At 51.7% G+C, this 24,774-nt stretch overlaps 1 protein-coding gene across 2 annotated transcripts in view; it reads left to right on the plus strand.

Moving 5' to 3' along the window:
- Positions 1 to 24,774, plus strand: part of IQSEC2 (IQ motif and Sec7 domain ArfGEF 2) — a 76,080-nt gene that overhangs the window by 48,322 nt on the left and 2,984 nt on the right. For both annotated transcript variants that reach the window (XM_060293049.1, XM_030850998.2), the window contains 11 exons: positions 8,131 to 8,392; positions 9,567 to 9,968; positions 12,389 to 13,284; positions 14,649 to 14,810; positions 15,266 to 15,388; positions 16,364 to 16,530; positions 18,821 to 18,960; positions 19,739 to 19,864; positions 21,724 to 21,823; positions 22,376 to 22,537; positions 24,144 to 24,317. In XM_060293049.1, coding sequence (XP_060149032.1) covers positions 8,131 to 8,392; positions 9,567 to 9,968; positions 12,389 to 13,284; positions 14,649 to 14,810; positions 15,266 to 15,388; positions 16,364 to 16,530; positions 18,821 to 18,960; positions 19,739 to 19,864; positions 21,724 to 21,823; positions 22,376 to 22,537; positions 24,144 to 24,317 — 2,714 coding nt within the window. The remainder of the gene's footprint in view (positions 1 to 8,130; positions 8,393 to 9,566; positions 9,969 to 12,388; positions 13,285 to 14,648; positions 14,811 to 15,265; positions 15,389 to 16,363; positions 16,531 to 18,820; positions 18,961 to 19,738; positions 19,865 to 21,723; positions 21,824 to 22,375; positions 22,538 to 24,143; positions 24,318 to 24,774) is intronic.

Here is a 24,774-nt window from a genome sequence, read left to right on the forward strand (position 1 = left end):
GTGATGTTAATAGTCCTTGATTCTGTACTTTCAAGGTTCTGATTCTACAGCTTTAGGAATCTCTGAGTCTGAGGGAAAGCCACTGCCCCCAGATGCAATAACCCTAAGTATTTCCTGCACCTGCCAAAAGCTAGTTCTAAGAATCCCCAGAGGCTGTTGGCAGGAAGGCAGAAGGTGTCCTCTATGCACTGTAGAACCCACACCTTCCATGATGAGTCTGTGTTAGGAGCAAAGCCAGGAGATTCCCAGGTGGGCTCATACCCCTGCTTTCCCTTTCTGAGCCTTTTTTTTTTTTTCATTAGACAAATCTGAGTTTACCTTATGGTTCTGCCACTTACTCTCTGTATAACCTTGAACAAGTATTTTCTTCTCCTTGAGCTTCATTTTCTTCCCAAGTACAGTGAGAATAGATCTACCTCTCTGCATTGTCATGAAGATTAGCAAGAAAAAGCACAAGTTGCTCAGCATAGGGTCTAGTGCACAGCTGCCAAGTGTGTACTAATTGGAGGCTCTTGTTTTGATTAAGGCCCAGGTGAGAGTCCCTCCTCTCCTTTGTTTCCCCCCTCCCTTCAGCATCCCCATCACATGCCCTGGTAGTTTTCCAGAGGCTCGCCTCACTCTTCACTCGTTGCTTGACTCACTTAGGCACTCAACTCAGCTACTCACTCACTCATTCAAATTCTCATTTATTTCTCCCCTCCCTTCTTCCCTCCCTCTCTCTTCCTCTCTCCTTTATTTACTCTTCCAGAAGGCATTGCTCAAACACCTACTGTGTACAAGGTTTCAAGCTAAATACAGTGAGGGACCGAAAGTAAGACAGTGGCTGTGTTCTCCATAAGTTCTCCATCTATCAGGGGAGATGAGAATTCCTTTGGGAAAGTAGGCAGGGTGTGAAGGGCAGAAGTGATTGAGCAGATATGGCTTCAGTAATGAGCAAAATATGTTCCTGGCCCAAAGAGTAGGGAGATGTCAAGATGAGCTGGGGGTGGTGGTGTCCAAGGATTGCTGGAGGAACAGGGGCAAGAGTAGACGTCCGGGAAGGGTTTGGATAGATGGTTTGAGAGGTGAGGCATTAAGGAGTCAGAGACAGCATGGACCAAAACCTGGTGGAAAGCCCCAGGGGTTGTGTTGGGGAATGATACATACATTGCTTGGTTCAAGCTGGGCGTGTGAGTCTAGGTGACCTGTGGCTGTGGAGGGGGAGACCATTCTACCCTTCATTTGATTGGAGATAGAAACAAGTTAGGGGGCACAGGGGCTCAACGAAAGGTCAGATAGCCATTGTGGGAGCCATGGGGGTGTAGACTCCTGTGTAGGCAACTGAATTGGCTGAGGGCCTGTGCTATGGGAAAGGGGAAGGTTTCTATCTGTTGTGAGGGAAATGTGTGTGCCTGTGCACAGGTGTGCATGAGGCTGGCAGGTGAGAGAAGAGTGAGAGGCTGTGCACTGTTGTGTATCTGAGGGAATGTGATTGTGTGAGGCTGGGTGTGAGGGATTCTGAGTGTGTGAGGTTGACTGTGTGAGGTGGCAACTTTCTGTGCCTGGCAGTCTCTCTGCATGTGCCCCGGTGGAGATAATCACAAGAATGTGTGTCAGTGGCTTTTGAGCATGTGATGCTGTGGCTTTTAGGGTGACAGTTGTCAGACAGGATGGTCACACAGACACACATGACTGCCACCTGTGGTCTTAGGGGACCAAGGTGGCTGCTGGGCCCTGGCCTGGGCATAGGGAGGGTCCACAGAGGTGAATTATACCAGGCCACTGCCCATGGGAAACGGGAGTAGTGTAGGGAATGGACACTTCAAGAGAGAATCTCAAGTTAGCCGGTGATAAGGACGGCCGGTGACATGAGTGTGCACAAAACATAGAGGGGGGATAACTGACCCTGTCAGGTTCTGTGGGGGGTGGGAGTGAGTCAGAACCAACTTCCCAGGAGGGCTGGCTGGCTCAGGGCGCCACAAGATTCAGAAAAGCTCAGCCAGACCGACAAAGGCTGCAGGTAGAGGGGAGAGGGAGGAAATCCTGGGCAGTAAGAGCCTGGGCACAGGCGTGGTGCTGTGGATCAGCTTGCCTTGCCTAGAAAGTTCAAGGAGCCTGCTGCCACCAACATCTAGGAGCTTAAAGGTGCCGGGGGGCGGGGGTGGGCACTGGACAGATTCAGCTAAAAAGTTACGCTGGCCTGCAAGATAGGGGATTGGGGTTCTTGTCCTGTGTGACCCTGAGCAAGCAAGTCACTTAGATTTTTTGAGCCTTAATTTGAATCTGTGGAATTAGATGGTTCGAAAAGTCCATCCCAGTTCTGTGGATCTTCTACTCTTGGCCAGCCAAACCAGTGAGTCATTGCTCTCAAAGTCAGGTACTTCTTCCATCTAACCTCAGTCTTTCCTGCTTCCTCCTGGATCGCTTCCTCACTCACACACTCCACAAATATTTACTCAGCATCTGGCCCTCTGTGTGCCACTGTGGGAAGGCACAGGGAGCTGGAGAATGCAAGGACTCTGCCTCAGAGGGGCTGCTCAGTGCTGGGCTGGTGGGTACAGGCATGAGCGATGATTCGACTCCTGGCACCACCACTGCTGAGCATTGAGACTTTAGGCAAATTACTTCATCTCTCTGTACCTCAGTTTCTTCATCTGTGTTATCCCCTTCAAGGGGAACAACCCAGACCTTGCAGAGTTGCTGGGCCTAGCTAAAAGTACGTCCTCAGTAAATGACAACTATTATATTTAGGGCTGCAAAGGAAGCAGAGCCAGGATTGAAACCCTGATCTGTGTGCTCCCAAGCCTATGTTTGCCTGCTGGGTACCCAATCAGCCCCTCCGATGGCTTCCTCTTCCCCTGCCAGTCCCTGTGCCAAGCCGGGCTGGCCTCAGGTTTGGAGTCTTTGTGGCGCTGGGATTGGACAGCAGAAACAGCTTGTTGAAAAGCTGTCGGGGGAGAGGGAGGTGACTGGAGTCCCTCTGCCCCTCTGCCCCCACCCCCCGCTGGGTCTGGTCTCCTTGCCCAGTCTTCCTCCAGAGCCCAATGCCCCTGGCCTCATCTAGGTGTGCTGACCTCCTTGTCTTGTTTTCTTGTCTCACTTCCGGTCCCCCCCACCCCGCTTTCAGCCCAAGTTGTCATGGGGATAGTCCTCAGCATCCCTAGCTTCCTCTTGCCCTCATCTTATGGTATCCATAGCAACAGCCCCCATTCATTTCCATGGCAACTGCATCCTGATCCCATCCCCTGCCGGCTGCCTGGCTCCGGTCAGTGCCAATAAAGGGAAGGAGAGAGAGATACCTCCCATTAATAGCAGCAGCCAGAGTGGGTCAGTGCCCCCGCCAAGGGCAGGCCACCCCAAATCCCTACTGCCCGTTCTGCCCCGCTTCTCCCCATCGTAATGCCTTGGCTCACAAGGTCCCTCACTCCTTCTCTCTACCAACTCCTCCTAGGAAAGGCCCTATTCAATAGCTCCCCCACCCCACCACTGCCCCATGAAGCCTTCGAGGCAGGGGAACTAGCACAGGCTCTGGGCTTTGAATCCCTGTTCTGCCACTTGCTAGTCCTGAGACCTTTGGCATCACTTCCCCCCTCAGAGCCTTCTCCTCACCTGCAAAATCGGAATCCTAATTCTTCCTTCACATTTGCCATGCAGTTAAAATAATGTGCAGAAAATGCCTGACACAGGGAAGGTGCGCTGTAAGTGCGAGTTTATTTTTATTCCGCTCAGCACCCCTGCCCCACCCCGCAGCAGGAGGAATCTCTCCTGAGCTCTCCTAGCACTTCCTCCGTTCCCCAGCCCTGAGAACTTTCAGCTTTATACTGTGGTTAGTTGTGTAACGTGATTTATTCCCCCCGCTGCAGAGGATGCTCCCCAGTTTCCCTCACAGAATAGCCCAGCAGACAGCACACATGGGTGCACGTGTGCGCGTGTGTGTGTTTTCTTTGCTCCTGTTCCCGGCTGGGAGGAGTCCCAGAGAGGTAGATCTCCCAGGCCCTTTCTGAAGTGCAGGAATCCAAAGAGGGAATTGCATTTTGAGCTCCACGCGGATGAGAAACTGAGGTGCATAGAGGTAAAGGGACACACCCAGGCTCACACAGCGGATAAATGGCTGTCAGGACCTGAACCTAGGTCTGCCCAGCTTCTTATTGCACAACATGTTCTCTGTGTGTGTGTTTGTGTGTGTGTGTGTGTGTGAGAGAGAGAGAGAGAGAGAGAGAGAGAGAATGAATATGAGTCTATGTGAGATGTAAGAAAGAGAAGAGAGATTTTTCCATGTGATCAGCATTTGCCACGCAGTTAAAATAATGTGCAGAAAGTGCCTGACGCAGGGAAGGTGCGCTGTAAGTGCGCTGAGTGTTTGGGAGTTCTGAGTTAAGGGATCCCACGTCCCCAGGTCCCATTTCTTTAGCAGTGTGTATGATGCCCTCCAGCTCTGTCCTTTTTGGGGGGCTGTGTTGACAGCCTGACCTCCCTGCCACTATTACCTTTGCAACCAAAACAGAAGGGAGGGGAGAACTGCCAAAGGGTAGAGGGCCAGGGGCAGCATGGGGCTAGAAGTGGGGATAGGCAACAAGATGTCATGTCATGAGAAGACAGCCTAGGCCCTGGGTTTGCATCCTGACTTTCTCACTTAATAGCTGTGTTACCTTGAGCAAGTTTACATCACCTCTTGCCTCAGTGTCCTCATCTATAAAATGGGGCTAATGGTGCCTGCCTCAGTAAATTGTAAGGCTTCAATGAGCTAATTAATGCCTTTGCCCTAGGGATAGAGGTGACTCTAGGGTCCTATGGCAGCACAGAGGAGGGGCCTGTAAGCAATCCTGTGTGAAGGGCTCAGGCAGGCATGGAAGGGAACACCCGAGCTAAATGTTGAAGGGTGAGCAGGAGGTAGCCAGGTTGGGGTAAAGGGGCAGAAGGTATATGAGGCAGAGGTCCGGTCAGGAGAACCATCCTCAGCTATGGTAAGGAAGCTGGAGGTTATCCTATGGATGATTATTCCTGTAAAACCTAAGTAGATCACGCCCCTCCTCTGCTCATCTCAATCAGAGCAAAAGCCAAAGTCTTTTTCGTGGGCTCAATGCCCTTCACAATTTTGCCCCAATTACCTTTCTGATCTTATCTTCTATCACTCTCCCCTCGTTTACTCTGCTCCAGCTTCACTGGCCTCCTGGCTGTTCCTCAAACATGCCAAGCACAGTTCTATCTCAGGGCCTTTGCACTGGCTCTACCCTCTGTCTGGACTGCTCTCGTGTCAGATAACCACACAGCTCACTCCTTCACTTCCATCAGGCCTCTGATTATATGCCATTTATTCAAAAAGCCCTTCCCTGACCACCACGTCTAAAACAGCACCTTTAATCACCCTGCTGTATTTTCCTTCCTAGCACTTCTCTCTACCTGAAATGATAGTATATATTTATAGTCTTCTTCTCCCACTAGAATGTCACTTCCACGAGGGAACAAATCTTACACGTCTTGCTCACAATTGTATTTCCGGCACCTAGCACTGTGCCTGGCATGTAGAAGGGGTTCAGTTGTTGTTTGTTGTATGAGTTATGAGAAGCCATGGAAGGGTTTTAGTGGGGGAGCAAAACGGTCAGATTTCTACTTTGGAAAGCTCTCTCTGGCCACAGGATGGAGAACGGATTGGGACGAGGAGACTGGAGGCTGAGGTCAAAGTTCAGGTGAGAGGATATATTACCGCAGCCGCCAGAGCTCATTCACTGACTTCCTCCCTCCAGAAGCTTTCATTGAGCACCTACTCTGTTCCAGGCCTTGTGCTCTGTGCTAGCGGAGAGATTACCAAATTCTCTTCCTGTGCTGGGATTCTGGGAGTCAGGAACACAAATAGCTGTCACGCTTTGCCAAAGCTAACCTGCTCCATAAAAAGAAGGACAGACATGTGCTGTGTGTGGGAGCCCTGAACAGGATCAGCAATCATTTCTGGCTAGAGGTGGGCTTCGGGAGGGCTTCTTAGTGGTGGCATATGACCTGAATCTTGATGGCACTAGGGTGTGGGGGGGTTCTCAGATTGCAGATGGCAGAAGATGATAGGGATGGCATTGCAGGTAGAAAGTACTGTATGAGCAGTTTGGGAGGTGGAAAGGACAGGAGTATTGGGGAGAAACAGGATTTGGGCTGGCTGGAGGGAAGGGTTCATGGGGTGGGGGGCTGGCAGCCAACCCTGCAGTATGGCTTAATGTTTAAGACTGTGAGCTCTGGAGTCAGACTGCCTGGATTTGAATCCTGGCTGTATCATTAATAGCTGTGTGACTACAGATACATTACTAACCTCTCAGTTTCTTTATGTGTAAAATGAAGACGAATAACAATACCTACCTCATAGGGTTGTTTTGAAGAGTAAACAAGTTATTAAATGTGAGGTGGTAAGAACAGTGCCTTACTAAACATTAGCTACTGTATCTTGGAGAAGCCTCAAATGCCACAATAAGGAACTTGGGCTATCTCTTGTGGGCAGTGGGAACCATGGATGGTTCGTGAACAAAGGAGACGACAGTTGATCAAAACTGGGAGCCATGTGCTGGGAGGGGAGAGGTTTGAGAGGTTGGTGGGCAGGATCCTGCAGTCCTGAAGGGGCGAAGAGGAGCATCTTAGATGCCTGGGGGGCGCTGGGCTGGGTCTGACCCCTGAAGGGGGACTTCACAGGCCCCAGAGGACCAGAAGGAGAGAGCATCTGGGCAGGGCAGCCCCTCAGTCTGTTTCCGCCCGCTCCTGACAGTGTAGCAGATTAACACTTAGGAGGGTAGAGGGTGAGCAGTGGGCGGGAGCCTCCACCAGGACAGAGCCAGCGCCAACGCTGTAACCCACCACACCCAGCCCCCAGACCAAAGTGCTCTTCTCTGCCAGGCTGGCAGGCCCGTTGTAGCTCAAGCTCCTGAAACGGTAGGGAGCCCCCCTCCACCCACCCCAGCTTGCCCCCGTTCTGGTTCTGCGCCCTGGGCCTCTGCAAGTAGGGGCTGGGGAATGGCCCCTTAACCCTTTCGCCAGCCAAGAGCCCCCTCACCCCCGTGCCTGCCGGCCTCAGCCACATCTATTCTCCCCACAACCCCCTCCATGCCTCCCCCTGCCTGTCGCCCCCTCCCAACCCCCCTCCAGTGTTCCTGTCTCTGCGGCTGCTCATCGTGCCTGCCCAGCTCAGGGCGCCTGGGCTCTGTCGCCACCTGAGTTCCCTGGCAGCCTGGTTGCCATGGCACCGTGGGAGCAGGTGTGGCAGAACAACAGCTCCGGGTAACCAGGGCGGGCAAGACCCAGTGCCCAGCTCCTACCACTCTTCAGCCTTGAGACCCTTGTCCCCCTCCCCCAGCTGAACAGAGGAGGCCATGAGGAGAACAAGGAAGTTGCCCCACAGGGCAGCTCTTTACCTGTGAGGATGCTGGATGGGAGGTGCCTCCCACTGTCACTGAGCCCGTGTCCTGGCGGCCAGGGAACCCTGGGAACTGGCCAAGCCCGGAGTCCAGGCCTCTGAGGGCAGAGGCAGGGCTGTAGGGGGCAGGGCTGGGCGAGCAGGGGAGAGCCTAGATGTGCAGGATGTGGGAGTGGGCCTCAGGCCTGGGGACAGTGCTGATCGGGGGTGGTGCTGGGGATAGGGCTGGGAGGGATGCATGTCTCGTCTTGTCTCCTCTTGGGGACAGAGCTGTGAGGGGAAGAGGTCTGGGGGGGTGGAGATACAAGGGAATTGGTCCCTCGGGGGAGGAAGGGTTTGGGGATGGAGCTGTTAAGGGGCTGAGATGATTAGAAAAAGGAACTTGAGGGGACAGGAGTGGGAGGAAACTGGTCTGAGGATAAGGCTGTGAGGGGACATGGCCACGAGGGGACCAGGCTGTGAGAGTAGAGTAGGACTGGGGACAAGACTGTGAGAAGACATGGCTGGAGGGAAAGGAGTCTAAAAGGATGGAGCTGTGAGGGGACAGGGCTGAAGGGGCGAGGACAGGACTGTGAGGGCAGTGAGGAGACTACTTGGGGGGGTAGGACTCCCCTCTGGCCTTTAAGTATTGGGGTCCTTGTATCTGTGAGGATGCTGGGGAGGATGGGGTTGTGGGAAGGGATCTGGTCCACCCACTCTCAGTCTGGCCCAGCAGCCCTGTCTCCTGTTTCAACATCCTGGCTCATCTTATCTCATCCCCACAGTGTGGAGGGTGATGCCCCAGGCAGTGACCTGAGCACAGCGGTTGATAGTCCCGGGAGCCAACCCCCCTACCGGCTGAGCCAGCTGCCCCCCACCAGCAGCCACATGGGGGGCCCCCCTGCTGGGGTGGGCCTTCCCTGGGCTCAGCGGGCTCGCCTCCAGCCAGCCAGTGTTGCCCTGAGGAAGCAGGAAGAAGAGGAGATAAAGCGCTCCAAGGCCCTGTCGGACAGCTATGAACTCTCCACGGACCTGCAGGACAAGAAGGTGCCGACGAGATGGCTCTGGCCGGGAGTGGGGGTGGGGGTGGGGGTGTGAGAGGACCAAGGGAGGGATTGGAATGTGGCACTCAAAGGTGGTGTCCAGGGAGGGATAGTGAGACTAGAACAGGAGAAGACTGGCTCCAGAACCCTTCACCCTACTAGGGCCTCACTGACCCATTCACCATCCATCCACTGAGTCTTGAATTCACTCAGCAAACATTGAGGGAGCTCCATGCTGGGCACTGGAGATGTAAAGATGAAACACCTGGACCTAGTCCTCAAAAATCTCAGTGTAAGGGGAGAAGCACACACATAAATTGACAAGTTCAGAACAGTGTGTTACAAAATATCACATGTATCACACAAGGTATTGTTTAGCTACAACAGGGGACACAAAATACTAATGTACAAAAGAAAAAAACTGGAAGGACATATCCCAAAATGTAATTGTGGTTATGCCAGGTGTTGGGACTTTAGGTGAACCAAACTTCCTCCCTTCCTTCCTTCCTCCCTTCCTTCCTTGCTCCCTCCCCTCCCTCCCTCCCTCTCCCCCTGTCCTCCCCCCTTTCTTCCTCTCTCTTTCAATTTTCTTTCCTTCCTTCCTTCCTCCTTTCCTTTTTTCCTTCCTTTCTTCCCTCCCTCTCTTCCCCTCTCTTTCTCCTTCTTGCTTTCAATTTATGTCTTCCTTTCTTTCCTTTTTTGGCTTCTCTGTGTTTTTTCTTTTCTTATTTTAAAATACTGAACATCTACTTCTTGTAAATAAAAAAAGAGGGGCTTTCCTGGTGGCGCAGTGGTTGAGAGTCCGCCTGCTGATGCAGGGGACATGAGTTCGTGCCCCGGTCCGGGAGGATCCCACATGCCGCAGAGCGGCTGGGCCCGTGAGCCATGGCCACTGAGCCTGCGCGTCCAGAGCCTGTGCTCCGCAACGGGAGAGGCCACAACAGTGAGAGGCCCACGTACCGCAAAAAAAAAAAAAAAAAAAAAACCACAGTTCAGTCCCGTGTGACATGTGCTATCTGAGATTAAAGTGAGAACACGACACTGAGAACCCAGCCTGGCACATCCAGGCAGCTGTAAGCAGTTAGCTGTGACTCGGGCGGTGGTGTGGTTGAGGCCCAGGGAGATGAGGAGGCTGTAGTGAGTTTCTGACCTTGTTCCCCTCCACCCTCCCCTGCCAGGTGGAAATGCTGGAGAGGAAGTATGGGGGCTCCTTCCTGAGCCGCAGGGCTGCCAGGACCATCCAGACGGCCTTCCGTCAGTACCGCATGAACAAGAACTTTGAGCGGCTCCGCAGCTCAGCTTCAGAGAGCCGCATGTCCCGCCGCATCATCCTTTCCAACATGCGGATGCAGTTCTCCTTTGAGGAATATGAGAAGGCACAGAACCCCGCGTACTTCGAGGGCAAGCCTGCCTCGCTGGACGAGGGTGCCATGGCTGGTGCCCGGAGCCACCGGCTTGAACGGGGGCTCCCATATGGAGGCTCCTGTGGAGGGGGCATCGATGGTGGGGGAAGCTCCGTCACCACATCTGGAGAGTTTTCTAATGACATCACAGAGCTTGAGGACTCCTTCTCCAAACAGGTCAGCATCCCTGAAAAGGGCCTTTCCTCCCCATCCCTGTGCTCTGGCTACTCCTACGCCTTTTTACCTGTACTTCAAACCGAAAGAAGTTGCCCAACAAGCTTTTGATAACAACGAATAGCTACCATCTGCGTAGGGACTGTGAGAATAATGAGAAAGGATTGGCAAGAGAAAAATTATATCGTTTAAACAAGCAAGTTAAAAATCTGGGTGTCTAGAACACATAAGAAAATTAAAGTTCTCACTCTTTGGAACGTGAGCCACTATCAGATAAAGGCCTAACAGGTGATGAGCTCCTACTCTGTACCAGGTGCTGTATATGCCTCATAATGACCTTCCAGACCGGTGTTGTTATCCTGGTTTTACAGGGGAGGAGACTGAGGCTCTGTGGCCCTGAGAGGTGAAGTGACTTCCAAACTGGATTGGAACTCAGCTCTGACTGGTTCCAAAGGTTTCCCTTATACCATACGACCATGGACCAGGCTCTGTGCTGGGCGCCATGTGGGAGACAGATGAACCGGCCAGGGTTCTTTTTCTCAAGGATCTCCCCAAGCCAGTAGGAAATAGCAGACACATGTGCACAGGACTGTCTCCTGAAAGAATGTGCTCAGAGCCATGAGAAGGGATCACATGGGAACCCAGAGGAGGGAGAGGAAACTTTCTTCTGGGAGGACCAGGCAGGCTTCTTTGAGGAAACAGCACTGGACCTGGGCCTTAGTAGACAGTTAAGAGTTAGCAAGTTAGAGATAGTCGGGAGGGTGTTGCTTGCATAGGCATTGCATCAGCAAAAGCAGGAAAGGGTGGGAATGTAACCGGCAGTGATAGTGGTAGGAGATCACTCTAGGCTTGTGGTGTGTCAGCATAGCTGATCAGCTGCAAATCCCAGTTTTGCTATTTCCGAGCTATGTGACCTTGGGCAAACTGTTTAACCCCACTGAAACATGATCAATAAAATAGAGATAAGACCTTCTTTTTAGAGCTGTTTGGAAGGTTCAGTTCAGCTAGGTAGTATATCTGAAAGCACGTAGTACATGGTAGCTGCTAAGTACATGTTAGTTTCCTTCCTAAAACCAAAGAGGTATTTGGCAGAAATTGTTGAATGAATGAATAAAAGAAAGTTTATAAGAGAAGAAGTTATTCTGCTCTAACCTCTGTGATCTGGCCCTGCCATAAACCTGGGCATGCTTCCCTGGAGGTGTGTTGGGGGGGGGCAGGGGCGGGTAGAGGGAAGGAAAGAAGTATTAAAGGGAAGATCTAAATCAGTCATTTATTCATTCATACAACACATTTAATTGAACATCTCTTCTGTGTCAAGCAATGTGTGTCGAGCTGAGCTAAAAAGAGAGAAACCTGGCCTGGACCCATCCCTCAAGGGGGTAATGGAGCATTGGGCTCACAATCTGGCCTGGGCCCAACTCTCAGTGCTATTCAAGTCTGATGGGGAAGTGTATTCATTATCTATTGCTGCATAACAAATGACCCCAAAATTTAGTAGCTTAAAACTGAATGTAAAGACGGAGCTTAAACAACAAATAGTTTTTGAGGGCCAGGAATCTCAGAGTGGCTTGACTGGTTGTTCTGGTTCAGGGTCTCTCATGAAGCTGTGATCAAGCTGTAGGGCAGGACTGTAGTCTCTGAAGACTTGACTGGGGCTGATGGGTCTGCTTCCAAGCTCACTTTCTTGGCTGTTGGCAGGAGGATTCAGGGCCTTACCACGTGGGCCTCTCTATAGGACTGCTCACGGTGTGGCTTTCCCCAGAGTGAGGGGTCTAAGAGAGGGAGCACAAGTGAGCGAGAGTGCTCAGGATGGAAGCTGCAGTCTTTCATAACCTAATCTCAGAAGTGACATCCCATCACTGCTGCCGGATGCTGTCAGTCCCATAGACCAACCCTGGGATACTATGGTACACGAGGGTGTGAATACCAGGAGGCAGGGATCATTAGGGGCCAGTTTGGAGGCTGAAAACCATAGGCAGAGTTACCAGCCATGGTCCAGATTCTCGAGGCTAAATATTATGGATTTCCTAAGAGAGAACCAGACAGAGGGCTCTGGGAGCCCAGAGGCAGCTGGGATTTTGGTTTACCCTAAGGGAAGGCAGAGGCAGGAATGTGGCTTGGATCAGGGAGGAGGTGGCATTTGGCTTGGGTCTACATGGACATGAAGGAGGTATTGGGATATCTGAGAAGGGAACTTGTGGGCATTAGTTCCAGCTCCTGTGAGCTCACAGTGGCTCCCTGGGAGTTATTTTATATGCTGCAGAGAATCTGTGGAGGTCGGGGAGGGGAAGCCCTTTTTTTGGCTGCCCCACCAGGAAGATTCCCCCCTTTTTCTTTCCCTCCCTCCCTCATTCCCACCCTTCCACCATCCCACCATCCTTCATCTTTCCTCCCTTTCCCTCCTCCCCTTTTCTCCCATACAGGTAAAGTCTCTGGCTGAATCCATTGACGAGGCCTTGAACTGCCACCCATCGGGGCCCATGTCTGAGGAGCCAGGGTCAGCCCAGCTGGAGAAGCGAGAGTCAAAGGAACAGCAAGAGGACAGCTCGGCCACATCCTTCAGTGACCTTCCCCTCTACTTGGATGACCCAGTTCCCCCGCCATCCCCTGAGCGACTGCCCAGCACAGAGCCCCCACCCCAGGGCCGGCCTGAGTTCTGGGCACCCGCCCCTCTCCCACCAGTTCCTCCACCAGTGCCACCAGGGACCCGGGAAGATGGTAGCCGTGAGGAAGGCACTCGCAGGGGTCCTGGGTGCTTGGAATGCCGGGATTTCCGGCTGCGAGCTGCCCACCTTCCCCTGCTTACTATTGAGCCTCCTAGTGACAGCTCCGTGGACCTGAGTGACCGCTCAGATCGCGGCTCTGTCCACCGTCAGCTCGTGTATGAGGCTGATGGCTGCAGCCCCCATGGGACCCTGAAGCACAAGGGGCCACCAGGCAGGGCCCCGATCCCACACCGCCACTACCCAGCCCCGGAGGGCCCAGCCCCAGCCCCGCCAGGGCCCCTGCCACCAGCCCCCAACAGTGGCACTGGGCCCAGTGGTGTGGCTGGGGGTCGGAGGTTGGGGAAGTGCGAGGCAGCAGGCGAGAACTCTGATGGTGGAGATAATGAGAGCCTTGAGAGCTCCAGCAATTCCAACGAGACCATCAACTGCAGCTCTGGCTCCTCTTCGCGGGACAGCCTGAGGGAGCCTCCAGCCACCGGCCTGTGCAAGCAGACTTACCAGCGGGAGACCAGGCACAGCTGGGACTCGCCAGCCTTCAACAATGACGTGGTGCAGAGGCGGCACTACCGAATCGGCCTCAACCTCTTCAATAAGTACGTGCTCCCGTTCCCACTCCCTCACCCCTTCCTACCCTGCTGCGGACACTTTGACCCCTGGAGGCAGTGATCCTGCTGCCACTATCCTCTCATTTTGTGGATGGTGTTTCTCTTCAGCTGTTCAGGGAAAAGAATTGGCAATAGGGTGACAATAGTAGAAAGCTGCCCCCACCCCCATGAGAGGCAGTTCTGGTCCTAGTTCTGCTTCTGACTGGCTGTGTCATCTTGGGTGAGATGCTTCCCTCTCTGGGCCCTAGTTCTCTGTCTATAGGATGGATGGATTCTGAACTTTGGGTTGCCCACCTTCCATTTTTGGTAGGGAAGCGATGTGGTGTATAAAGAACCCTGTTCTCAGAAACGGGAGACTTGGGCCAGACTCACTGGGTAGCCCTGGGCAAGGTGTGTCCCTTCCTTGGGCTTCAGTGTTTCTATCTATTAACTAGCAGGGTGTGGATATTTGAGGTGTTGGGGGCAGGGTGCTGTGTTGGACTAGTCAGTGACCAGGACCGAGCTCTTTCTAGGTACCTGGTCTTGTGCCAGGTGCTTAGCAATGGAATGGGAGTGTGACGTTTGATGAGAAAATAATTAGAAAACAAATGCTTAACATCTTCATAGCCTATGAGACACGGCCTTCTATATTTAGTTCTCAGGATAACTCAGGAAGGTTGGCAGTCGTGTCCCTATTTTATAGAGAAGGAACTGAGGCTTGGAGAAGTAAAGGGAATTGTCCCAAGTCATGCGTAGTAAGTGATGGATCTGAGACTCCTGTGGCACCAAAGTCTTCCAAATTCTAGCCTCGTAGGACCCTAAGGCTGTGGGGTTCTGAATATGGGATAGCTCAGACCCAGATATGACCTAGTGGAAAATGGGGAGCAGCTTGTCTATAGAAACACTCACAGAGGCTGCGTGATACCTGTCTGAGTGGGATGTGGGATGAGGACAAAGTAATCTTTTCACTTCTCTCCTACTCTGAGGGTCTGTGACTCAGGGAGAAGGACTTAGCCTGGAACTCAGGCTTTCTCCCAGGACTCCTCGGTGCCTGTGAGGAATATCAAAGGTCCTGGCACACAGCAGGCTCTCATTAGATCTTAATTTTCTTTCAATTGTAGTGTGGCTCCAGTGCAGGAGGAAGTTGGGTTGAGGATACCTTGGAATTTTGAAGCACTGTGAAATGGGAAACTGTCTTCTTCTCCTTGGTCCTCAGTTTTCTCACCTGTACCATGAAGGGAGTGGACCAAGTTATATATTCGACTTCCTTAGTTCTCTGAGGACACGTTTGGGCCCAAAATTAGTTCAAGAAATGGGACGGGGGCAGAGTTCCAGGAGGACAGTCATCTCATCTACCTCCCCTCTTTCTGCAGGAAGCCAGAGAAGGGTATCCAGTATCTGATCGAGCGGGGCTTCCTGTCAGACACGCCGGTGGGAGTGGCTCACTTCATCCTGGAACGGAAAGGCCTGAGCCGACAGATGATAGGGGAATTCCTAGGGAACCGGCAGAAGCAGTTCAACAGAGATGTGTTGGAGTGAGGACCCCAGGCTGGGGCAGACTGGGCCAGGGGTTCCTGGAAAAGGAGGGCAGGAGGGAGATAAACTTTGCAAAACAGGATGAATAGACCTTCCTGCTCCCATACCTCTCTGCCGCAAAGAGATCTGATCTCTCTTGGAACTAGTCCTAAAGTCTGCTGGGTGGCCCCAGGCAAGGCATGCTTGTCCTTTGGCCTGCTTTGAGCCTCAGTTTTCCCATCCCTGATATGAGTGGGTTGACGGAACAGACCATTAGTAACCATGTGTCTGGCCTGGACTTTTTGGGATGGATTCCATTTCAGACGTTCTATCCTCATAAGTACTTGCTTAGGCCACAGGTCCAGATTTTGGAAGTCTATTAGTGGGGGGTTTGGTTCATTGGAGCAGGTCAGGGTGGGTCAGAGGTTTTCTGCAGGGAAATTGAGAGTTCCACACACCCTTCTCTGCTCCTCAGCTGTGTGGTGGATGAGATGGATTTCTCCTCCATGGATTTGGATGATGCACTCCGGAAGTTCCAATCCCATATCCGGGTTCAGGGTGAGGCCCAGAAAGTGGAACGACTCATCGAAGCCTTCAGGTGTGCCCACTTCCCACTCCTGAAGCTGCCCTTCCCTACTTTGGGGGGCAGTGTAGGACGTGTCTACAAGTCACCTCTCTGAGCGTTATACTTTCTTAACCAGAAAATGGAAGTTATAAATCCTATCTTGCAAGGCAGTTGTGAGGATCAGAGGTAATGTGCCTAAAGTATCCAGCTCAGCATCTGGGACATGGGCATCCAACAAGTGACAACAGCATCAGCAACAACAGCTTATATTCACTGAGCTGATACTGTGCTCGCCAGATATTGGGTACTGAGCTGGACACTTTACGTGATTATTTCAGTGAATACTCACAACAACCTGGTGAGGTAGGTGCTTCTCTTATTATTCCCATTTTGCAGATGAGAAATAGGAAGTTTAGAGAAGGTAAGTAACTAGCCCAGAGTCATGTGGTGAATAAGCAGTGGAACCAGTATTTGAACTCGTGTGTCTGACTCCATGACCCATGCCCTTAACTATTATCTTCCTCTGTGAATGCTTCGGGGATCAGGCATCAGACCTGGGTATAAACCCTGGCTCCACCACTTTGAGGTATTTAGAGGAGAAACAGAAGAGTTACTGAGAGCTTGTTTCCCAACATGGGAGAAGGATTTGCTTTGTAGTCAGAAAGATCTGCATTTTCATCCTGGTTTCACCATTTATCAGCTCTGTTGCCTTGGGCAAGTTACCTTACCACTTTGGACCTCAGTCACTTCATCTGTAAAATGGGGCTGCTACTAGCTACCTTGCAGGACTGTGATAGGATTACATGAGATAATGTACAAAACTCCATGAAAGGTAGCGGTTGTGATTTTTACATGCTAGTCTTGAGGAAACTCTGAAGAAAGACGAGAGACCCAAAGGGTTTGGGAGTATGTCTTGGAGGAAGGAGTTGGTGGTGCCAGGTGGGAGGATAGTGGGTAGGTGGAGGTTACTGGTGCCTGACCCTGGCCCTGACCCCTCCTGTCCTGCAGCCAGCGGTACTGTGTGTGTAACCCAGCTCTTGTGCGCCAGTTCCGGAATCCAGACACCATTTTCATCCTTGCTTTTGCCATCATCCTCCTCAATACCGACATGTACAGTCCCAGCGTCAAGGCTGAACGCAAGATGAAACTAGATGACTTCATCAAGAACCTGAGAGGTGACCCCAGACCTCCCCATCAGCTTTCCCTATCTTTTACCTGGGAAGGGAAAGTGGGCTGGGTGGCAGGGGTGGGGAAGGAAGAGGGAGATCACATCTCCTCCCTGGAAATTAACCTGAATTTCTGCCAAGGCTGGATGTGCCCACAGCATTTACTTGTTAATTCACTCAAATAGTCATTTGTCCATCCATTCATTCCCACACTGAATACTGACTGATTAGGAGGTCCTGAACAGGAGGTACAAGCCCTGGCTCTTACGGAACTTACACTGATTCACTCACATGTCTGTTTACTCATCACTCCCTCTTTCCCTCCCTTGTTTATTTATGCCCATAAAGACTCGTTTATTTTAGGTACCCTTTCCTCCACTTATGCATTCATTTATTCACTCCACCAACCAGCCAGGCAGTTGACACTGGGTGCCTCATGTGTCCCAGTCCCTGTGGTGGGCGCTAAGGACTGGGGAGGGGCATCTGCCACAGTCCCTACCCTAAGAGGGCTCCCGGTTTGTGGGAGAGATACCCAGCACAAGACAGGAAGTGAACTGTGATGTCAGGCCAAAAGTACAGTCAGAGCTCAGGGGAGAGAGAGCCTACCTCCAACATGCTTCCTGGAGGAAGCAGTATTTTCATTTTCAGGTGGTTCTTGAAGGCACAGATAATGTGATGGAACAGTGATAGAGGAGGCTTACCTAGCAGTAAGAATAACAAAGGCACAGAGGTAGGAAAACGTTAAGTTGTTTGGAGAACAATCAAGAGGGGGTGGACAATCCAGTTGGTAAGGTCAGTTGGAAGCAGTATCCAGCAGCCTTGAGTGCCAGATGAAAGGCGTCACCTTGACCTTTTTTCTCAGTTTATTGTATCGATGTCAAGCCCTGCCTCTCACCAAAGAGCAGCCTACTAAAAATGGCACAGATGTTAGGATTATTTAGACAGAAATGAAAGAGGGAAGTATAATTGAGGAAAAACAAACAGACAAGACAAATTTGCTGACTGTCGCGGTTTGCACAATTGGGCTCTAAGCTCTCTGGCAGCTGAGGTAAAAAGGCGGTGTGATGAAGGCTGTTCCTTTAGCACCTGGTGTCCAAGGAGGAGGTGTGGCATTTCCAAAGGAGAAAACATTTTCTTTAGCGGAAGGTTTAGAGAGAAGAGTGAGTGGGCTTCGCTCAGCAGACAATCAGAAGGATGGTAGACTTGAGAGGAGGGAATTAGACAGATCAGAGGCCATCTGGAGCTGTCTCCCAGAATCCTGCCATTAGTCGTTCGTTTGTTCCTTCATTCATTTCATCCATTCTCCCTTCCCCCCTCCCTGTCTCTCTCTCTAGCTCTCTTTCTTTCTCTCTTTCTCTTTGTGTGTGTGTGTGTGTGTGTGTGTGTATGTATATGTGTGTATATGTATGTGTGTATACATATACATATATTATATATGTATGTATATGTGTATATATTTCCCCCTCCAATTATTAAATAAATAAGCAAACAAACAAATGAAATAAATACCTGCTCATTCTGGAAATTTTAGAAATATAGGAAGTTATTAAAAATTTTAACCATCCAAAATTCTGCCCCCTAGAGGCAACCATGGTTGATATTTTGGTGTATTCTAGTCTTTTTTTCCTGTGCATATGTAACTTTTTCTACAGTTAAGATCAGGCTGTACATGCAATTTATTATCTTGCTCTTTTCACTTAACTTGCTACAGGAATTTTCTCATGCTTTTTTGATAAACATCAAATTTTTAATAGCTGTAAATTATTTTATGAAACAGGTATACTCAACTTTACTTAAGTATTCTGCTGTTAGAACTTAGGTTGTTTCAAATTTTTCCCATAAGTTGTACTTATACATATATCTTTGGACATATTTCTGAGTAATTCCTTAGAGTAGGTTCCTAGAAGAGGAATCACTGAATACTTAGGCTTGCCAAATTACCTTCCAAAATAGTTAACGTCAGTATATCTGCCTGCTTCCCTGAACTCTTACTAACACTGGATATTATCATTTAACATTATTTTTGCTAGTTAGAAAGGCCAAAAAAAGTGTCTGATTGTTTTAGTCACACTGTACTCTGAGTTGTTTAGATAAAATCCCCACCTTGGGGAAGAAAGCAACTGACTATCTTGAAGGGCCCCTTTCTTGGCCCGATCCTGACCAAGGGACCGAGGGTGCCCACTCCCTCCAGTCCTGGCCATTGTTATGGCCCACGCTTGGGTGTGGGGTGTTGTGGAGAATCCCTGCCACCCACTCCCCACATGTATACTATATATTCCTGTGTATTCCCTCCACCCAGGGGTTGACAACGGTGAAGACATCCCCCGAGACCTCCTGGTGGGTATTTACCAGCGCATCCAGGGGCGTGAGCTGCGGACCAACGACGACCACGTGTCCCAGGTGCAGGCCGTGGAGCGCATGATTGTGGGCAAGAAACCGGTAAGCGCCTTGGGAGACTGCAGAAGGGACAGGGTTTGGGAGGTGAGTCCATGCCCCTTTCTGAGCCCCAGGCTCCCCTCAACTGCCTAATGGAGTGGGTGGTGATGCATTCCTCAGGGGTGGTGGGGCAGGTTGAGTGAGATGCTCTATGGGAATGCATCTGGCACATGGCAAGGCACATCATGGGTGCTGTATAAACATTAGCATCCTTCACACCTCTGGTTTTGCCTGTCCATCCCGAGTGAGCAGCCAAGATAATAATTAGCTGATGACCAAAGCCAAGAACACACTCTAGTCTTTTAGTCAACAAACATCTACAGGTGCCTTTCCACTGAGCCCAGCATTTCGATTGGCACTGGGGACACAGATATGAATAAGATGTGATCTCTGTCCTTGGAAGCACTCCCAGACCGTGTGGGGAGGTGTCAGACAAAGACACAATACCTTCACCTTATAGTTAGGTTAATTTAGGGGAGTACACGGGAGGGAGAGGTCATTTTCAGCCCAGGGAGATCAGGAATGGCTTCTTGGAAAAGAGAACCCTAGAACTGGGGTTTGGAGGAGGGGTGGAATGTGGCCATAGGGAGCTGGGCAAGAAAGGCATTCCAGACACAGGGAGCTGCCGGGACAAAGATAAGCCGAGGCTTAGTTGCTTAGACTCGTGTGTCACAGTGACAGTGATATGTACCAGAGGTGAACTTCCTCTTGCAGTTAATGTTAAGATGCCTGAAGCTGGTGGGCTGGCCTTGCGGACACCTATTTCTTCATGCCTATCTAGGTCCTGTCTCTTCCTCACCGTCGACTGGTTTGCTGCTGCCAGCTCTATGAGGTGCCAGATCCAAACCGCCCACAGAGGCTAGGGTTGCATCAGCGAGAGGTCTTCCTCTTCAACGATCTCCTTGTGGTATGAGCACTGAGGGGAGAAGGAGGGAAGGTGGTGAGCCTGGACCCCGGGTCTGGTGTGAACCATATTAACATTGGTGGGTGGAGGCGTGGCAGGTAAGGAGCTCTGCCATGTGATCTGAGTGCCTCAGCCCCTCCTTTACTTCACCATTTGGAGGATCCATTTGGAGGTAGTGGCAGCCACACGGGGGCAGAAAATGTGAGAACCAGGGCAGATGACAGGCTTACAATCTGGGAAGTGGTAGAAAAAGTCCCTGCCCACCTCAATAGCCCAGTGAGTTGGCTGGAGGAAGTGAACCTGTGACCCTGGGGTCAGTCTGAAACCTTCCGGTGGTCGGGCGGCTTGAAGTGATTCTTAAAACCGAGCTCATCACCAGTGTAGACGTGTGTCTTTTAGAACTAGGACTCTTAGGACTCTGCAGGTGGGAAGGGAAGTTCAGGGTCTCCTGTCCAACCTCTTGCCCCACGCAGGAGCCAGCTTCCTGCATGGCCCTCTATTTGCATGAGTGCAGGCACAGAAGGCTGCCTTCCTCCAAGGCAGCCAGTTTCCCGTTCAGACAGCTCTGACTGCTAGAATCTGTGTCTCCCAGTGGGTTTCCTTCAATAATCTTCACTCAACCCTTGGGATCACAGAGAACAAGTGTTCTCCCTCTGCTCTGAGACAGCTCCTCAGGGGTTTGAGGACAGTGACCTGTCCTCCCTTGGTCTTCTGTCCTTTAGAGCAGGTCTCCCAACCTCGACACTATTGACATTTGGGGCAGATGTGGGATACTTTGTTGTGAGAGCTGTCCTGTGCATTGCAGCATGTTTAACGGCATCCCTGGTCTCTACCTACTAGGTAGCAGTAGTACTCCTCAACTAACAATGTCTCCAGACATTGATAAATGTCCTCTGAAAGGCAAAGTCACCTCTAGTTGAGAATTGCTGCTTTAGATGAAGCTCCTCCAGTGCCCTCTCTGAGCCTTTATTTCCTCCTCTATGAAGTAGAGCTAATCCCTATCTCAGGGTTGTCATGGGGATGAAATAAGAGGTTAGATGCGGACTAGCCTAACCCAGAGGAGGGCCTGGCCCGCGCAGGTATTGAGTAAATGTTTCACCATCCATCATGTGCTGAAACCTGTGGGTGCCCAGCCCCATGCTAGGCACTGGGTTCCCAGAGATGAGGGAGACTCGGTCCTCGTTCTCGGGAAGCTCACAGTCTGAAGGGCTAAAAAGATGCTTCGCATAACTGTGCACTGTAACCATCCTGAAATCAAATCATGTGCTTTTAAACACCATTTGCAGGTGGTCTGAGGTGTTTACAACTTATATTAGCTCAGTCCAGAGTGCCCAAGTACTTGACAAAGACCTTGGTTGTTGAGAAGAAGACTCGTTAACTCTATACATTGCTTTATTGAAGATTGCTAATGTGCCCCGGGTCTGGTCCAGGTGGGCAAGATACATGAAAACCAGACTCCTCTTGGCGCTCCCAGTCCAGCAATCACACACTCAGAGTACTCTCCTAAAGCCTAGCAGTGAAAGGCACTGAACCAGCACTCTGGAAGCTCAGAAAGTGGTGGGAAATCTATTGAGGTGTTAGAACAGGCTTCCTGGAGGGAGCAGCATTCAGTTAGTTCCTGTAAAAATCGAAAGTGCCTGTTGTGCATCATCATTACATCAGGAACTTGCATTTTTCTCCCGTCTTTCCTGTTCTGCTTCACAAGCTTCAGTTCGCCCCAGCTTGTGGGTATGTGTGTTTGTGTGTATATGTCTGTTAGTGGCAGTGGGGTAGAGGGGAGGGCAGCTGCAAGCAATAGGTGCCATGTGGAAATTCCCCACCCCAAACCCTGCCTCTTGTCTTTTTCCCCGCCCCTGCCGAAGGTCACCAAAATTTTCCAGAAGAAGAAGATCTTGGTGACGTACAGCTTCCGTCAGTCCTTTCCCCTCGTGGAAATGCACATGCAGCTCTTCCAGAATTCATGTGAGTCCCTTCTCGGATCCCAGCATCCCAAGAGTCTTTGCCGTGGCCCTCATGCTCATCCTTTTTCCACACCAACCTCCAGTTTTTGGACTCCTTTACAACTGGGCTAAGGTCTCCAAAGTACCTACTTGGTCCCAGGATGTAAGACAGGCCAGGGTGGAGTATGACTTGTGCCCTGGGGAGCTATGGTCTGGCAGAGAACTGCAGCATGTATGTTTTTTGGTGGGCCAGAGGCATGGCGATCATGGTATGCATTGAAGGACTAAACCAGAGGAGCTTTGATGGGTGGCCTTCTGGGCAGCAGAAGCAATGTGAGTAGAGGTAGAGGCATGAGAAAAGGGGTTCTAGAGAGCAGCCAGAGTTCGGTCTGCCTTTACAACCCAGGGCCATGATTACCAGGAGTTTGGGGGCTTTGGAGCAAAGGGGAGCTGCTGCTGATGCTCATGCAGAGAAGAGGCTGGGTCAGAGTTGGACATTAGAAAAAATTATTTCACATATGAGCCACCTTGCTTCAGTCCTGACAGAGGTGCCTGACCTCCCCTCTCCCCACAGATTACCAGTTTGGGATCAAGTTGCTGTCTGCAGTACCTGGCGGGGAGCGCAAAGTCCTCATCATCTTCAATGCCCCCAGCCTCCAGGACCGGCTGCGCTTCACATCCGACCTGCGAGAATCCATCGCTGAGGTGCAGGAGATGGAGAAATACCGCGTGGAGTGTGAGTAGCCCAGCCACGTCTCCTTCCCCGTCTCCTGATACAGTGCCTTGCAAACACTAAGAATCCTGTCCTCTGAGAAGCTCAGAGTTGAGGGTTAGCTTGTCCAACCTTCCTACCCTCATTCCAGGAACACTTCAGCCTCTGCTTGAATAGCTTCAGTGACAAGGGGCTCATTAACCTCTCAGCCTCAGATTATTACTCCAAGCCCTAATTATGAGCCAACTCTTCCTTCTATTGAAAGGCAGCAGGGAAAAGAATCAGGGTATTGGAGGTAGGACTCTAGGTTCAGATGCCAGGTATGCTACTTATTATCTGGGTAAACTGGGGCAAGGTGCCTGACTCTCTGAGCCCCAATTTCTTCATACATGAAATTGGGGTGGTGAAATCTCCTTCGCAGAGTTGTGGAGATTCAATGAGATAAGGTGGAATGTGTGTCCTACATGTTCGTAGGACATGAGTGTTGAACATCCTAGGTGTCCGACAAATGTTAGCCCCCATCCCAGCCTCTCCTTTCCTCTCCCCACATTCTAGTTCCCGAGCTGAGTCCTGGTGACCCATCCTCCCAGCCTCCAGGGGCCATATCAAGTCATTTTGATCATATATGATGGAAAATAGTGATTACATCTCATTCCTCCCAATGCCCTCTAAGTTTTCTCTTCTCCAGGCTAAGCAGTCACAGTTAAGTAACATGGTGTTAAGGAGAAAGAGGCAGGCAGAGAAAGACATAGACAGAGACAGAGGCGGCGGACAGCTCCTCGGTGAGGCCTTCACAGTTCCAGGGTCTGCTGTGCTCCTCAGCAAGGCAGGGTCACTCATTCAGCTCACCAGATCCTTGAGACCCTGGGGACATTCAGAGAGAGGGTGAGCATGCCAGGCTGAGGGGAGGGTGATAGACAGAAGTCTCTGTGACCTCCGCAAGGAGGCAGGAGTGTAAGGCTGAGAGTATGGGCTCTGTACTCAGGCAGACCTGCTTCCAGAATGTCGCCTCCCCCACTTCCAGCTGTATGACCCTGGGCAATCTCTGTGACTTCTTGGATCCTCAGTTTCTTCCTCTGAAAACTGGCTACTAATACTTACCTCTGAACTGGTGTAAGGATTGAGAGAGATCGAGTACGCATAGCACCCAGCATACTGCTGGCACATGATAGATGATTTGATTCCCTTTGGTTTCCTGCTCCTGTCCTTCCAGGAGCCCTCTGCTCTGGAACAAGGTATCTGAGAATGGAGAGGGCTCTGGAGTGAGTGCCCTTCACTATAGGCTCGAAGGGCCTTCCTGCCCCTCCTGGGAACAAAGCAGCCAATGTAAAGCTCAGTTTTGAAAGGTAGGGGTGGTCTGGGAGACCAGGCAGGGAAGGGGAGAGGAGCCGGAGCAGCAGACACTGAGAGGGACAAGGGGAGACTGAGCCAGAGGAGATGGCACGAGACGGGCTGGGCGCCGCAGTGCTTAGGAGATGTAGCTGAGGTTTGGCCGTCCAGGGGGTGAAGCAGGAGGCCTGAGGACAGAGCAGGTGAGGAGGGGGAAGGCCCACGGAGGGCTGGGGTCAGTCAGGTGGCCTCTCACTCCTGTCCCTGACTTTCGTTCCCTGTCTCCCCACCTGCCACCCAGCGGAGCTGGAGAAGCAGAAAGGTATGATGCGGCCTAACGCCTCACAGCCCGGAGGGGCCAAGGACTCGGTGAACGGCACGCTGGCCCGAAGCAGCCTGGAGGACACGTATGGGGCAGGCGATGGGCTCAAACGGGGAGCGCTCAGCAGTTCCCTGCGAGACCTCTCTGATGCAGGCAAGTCTCCTGGGGCCCCTGCCCAGGCTGGGGAGCCGTGGGACCGGGTGTCCTCTTCGCCTCCTATCACTGACTGCCAGCCTTCCTTGCACCCGCCACACGTGCACGCACCCTGCCTTCATCCAGAGCCCTGGGTGCCGCGCCGCAGGGGGCCTGGGAGCTGGGTCAGAACAGGCGGAGCCCAGGGTTTGGGCCAGGGAGCGCGAATGGGGCCACAGTCTTAGCCCCGCTCTCTTGCCGCTCCACCTCTCCTCTCTTTCCTCTTCTGTCTGTCCAGCACCACCTCTCCTCCTCCTCCATCTTTTCCTCCTCTCGCTCCTCCTCCTCCACCTCTCCTCCTCCCCACCTCCCCCTCTTCAGCGGGGGAAAGGGAATAGGGGTGTCTGTCCCCGGGAGGGGCCCAGACCTGGTGCCCAGCTCTGGAGCCCAGCAGGGTGGGGAGGGGGGGTTGCTGCTC

Source organism: Globicephala melas, chromosome X (genome assembly GCF_963455315.2).
Source record: "Globicephala melas chromosome X, mGloMel1.2, whole genome shotgun sequence".
NCBI lineage: Eukaryota > Metazoa > Chordata > Mammalia > Artiodactyla > Delphinidae > Globicephala > Globicephala melas.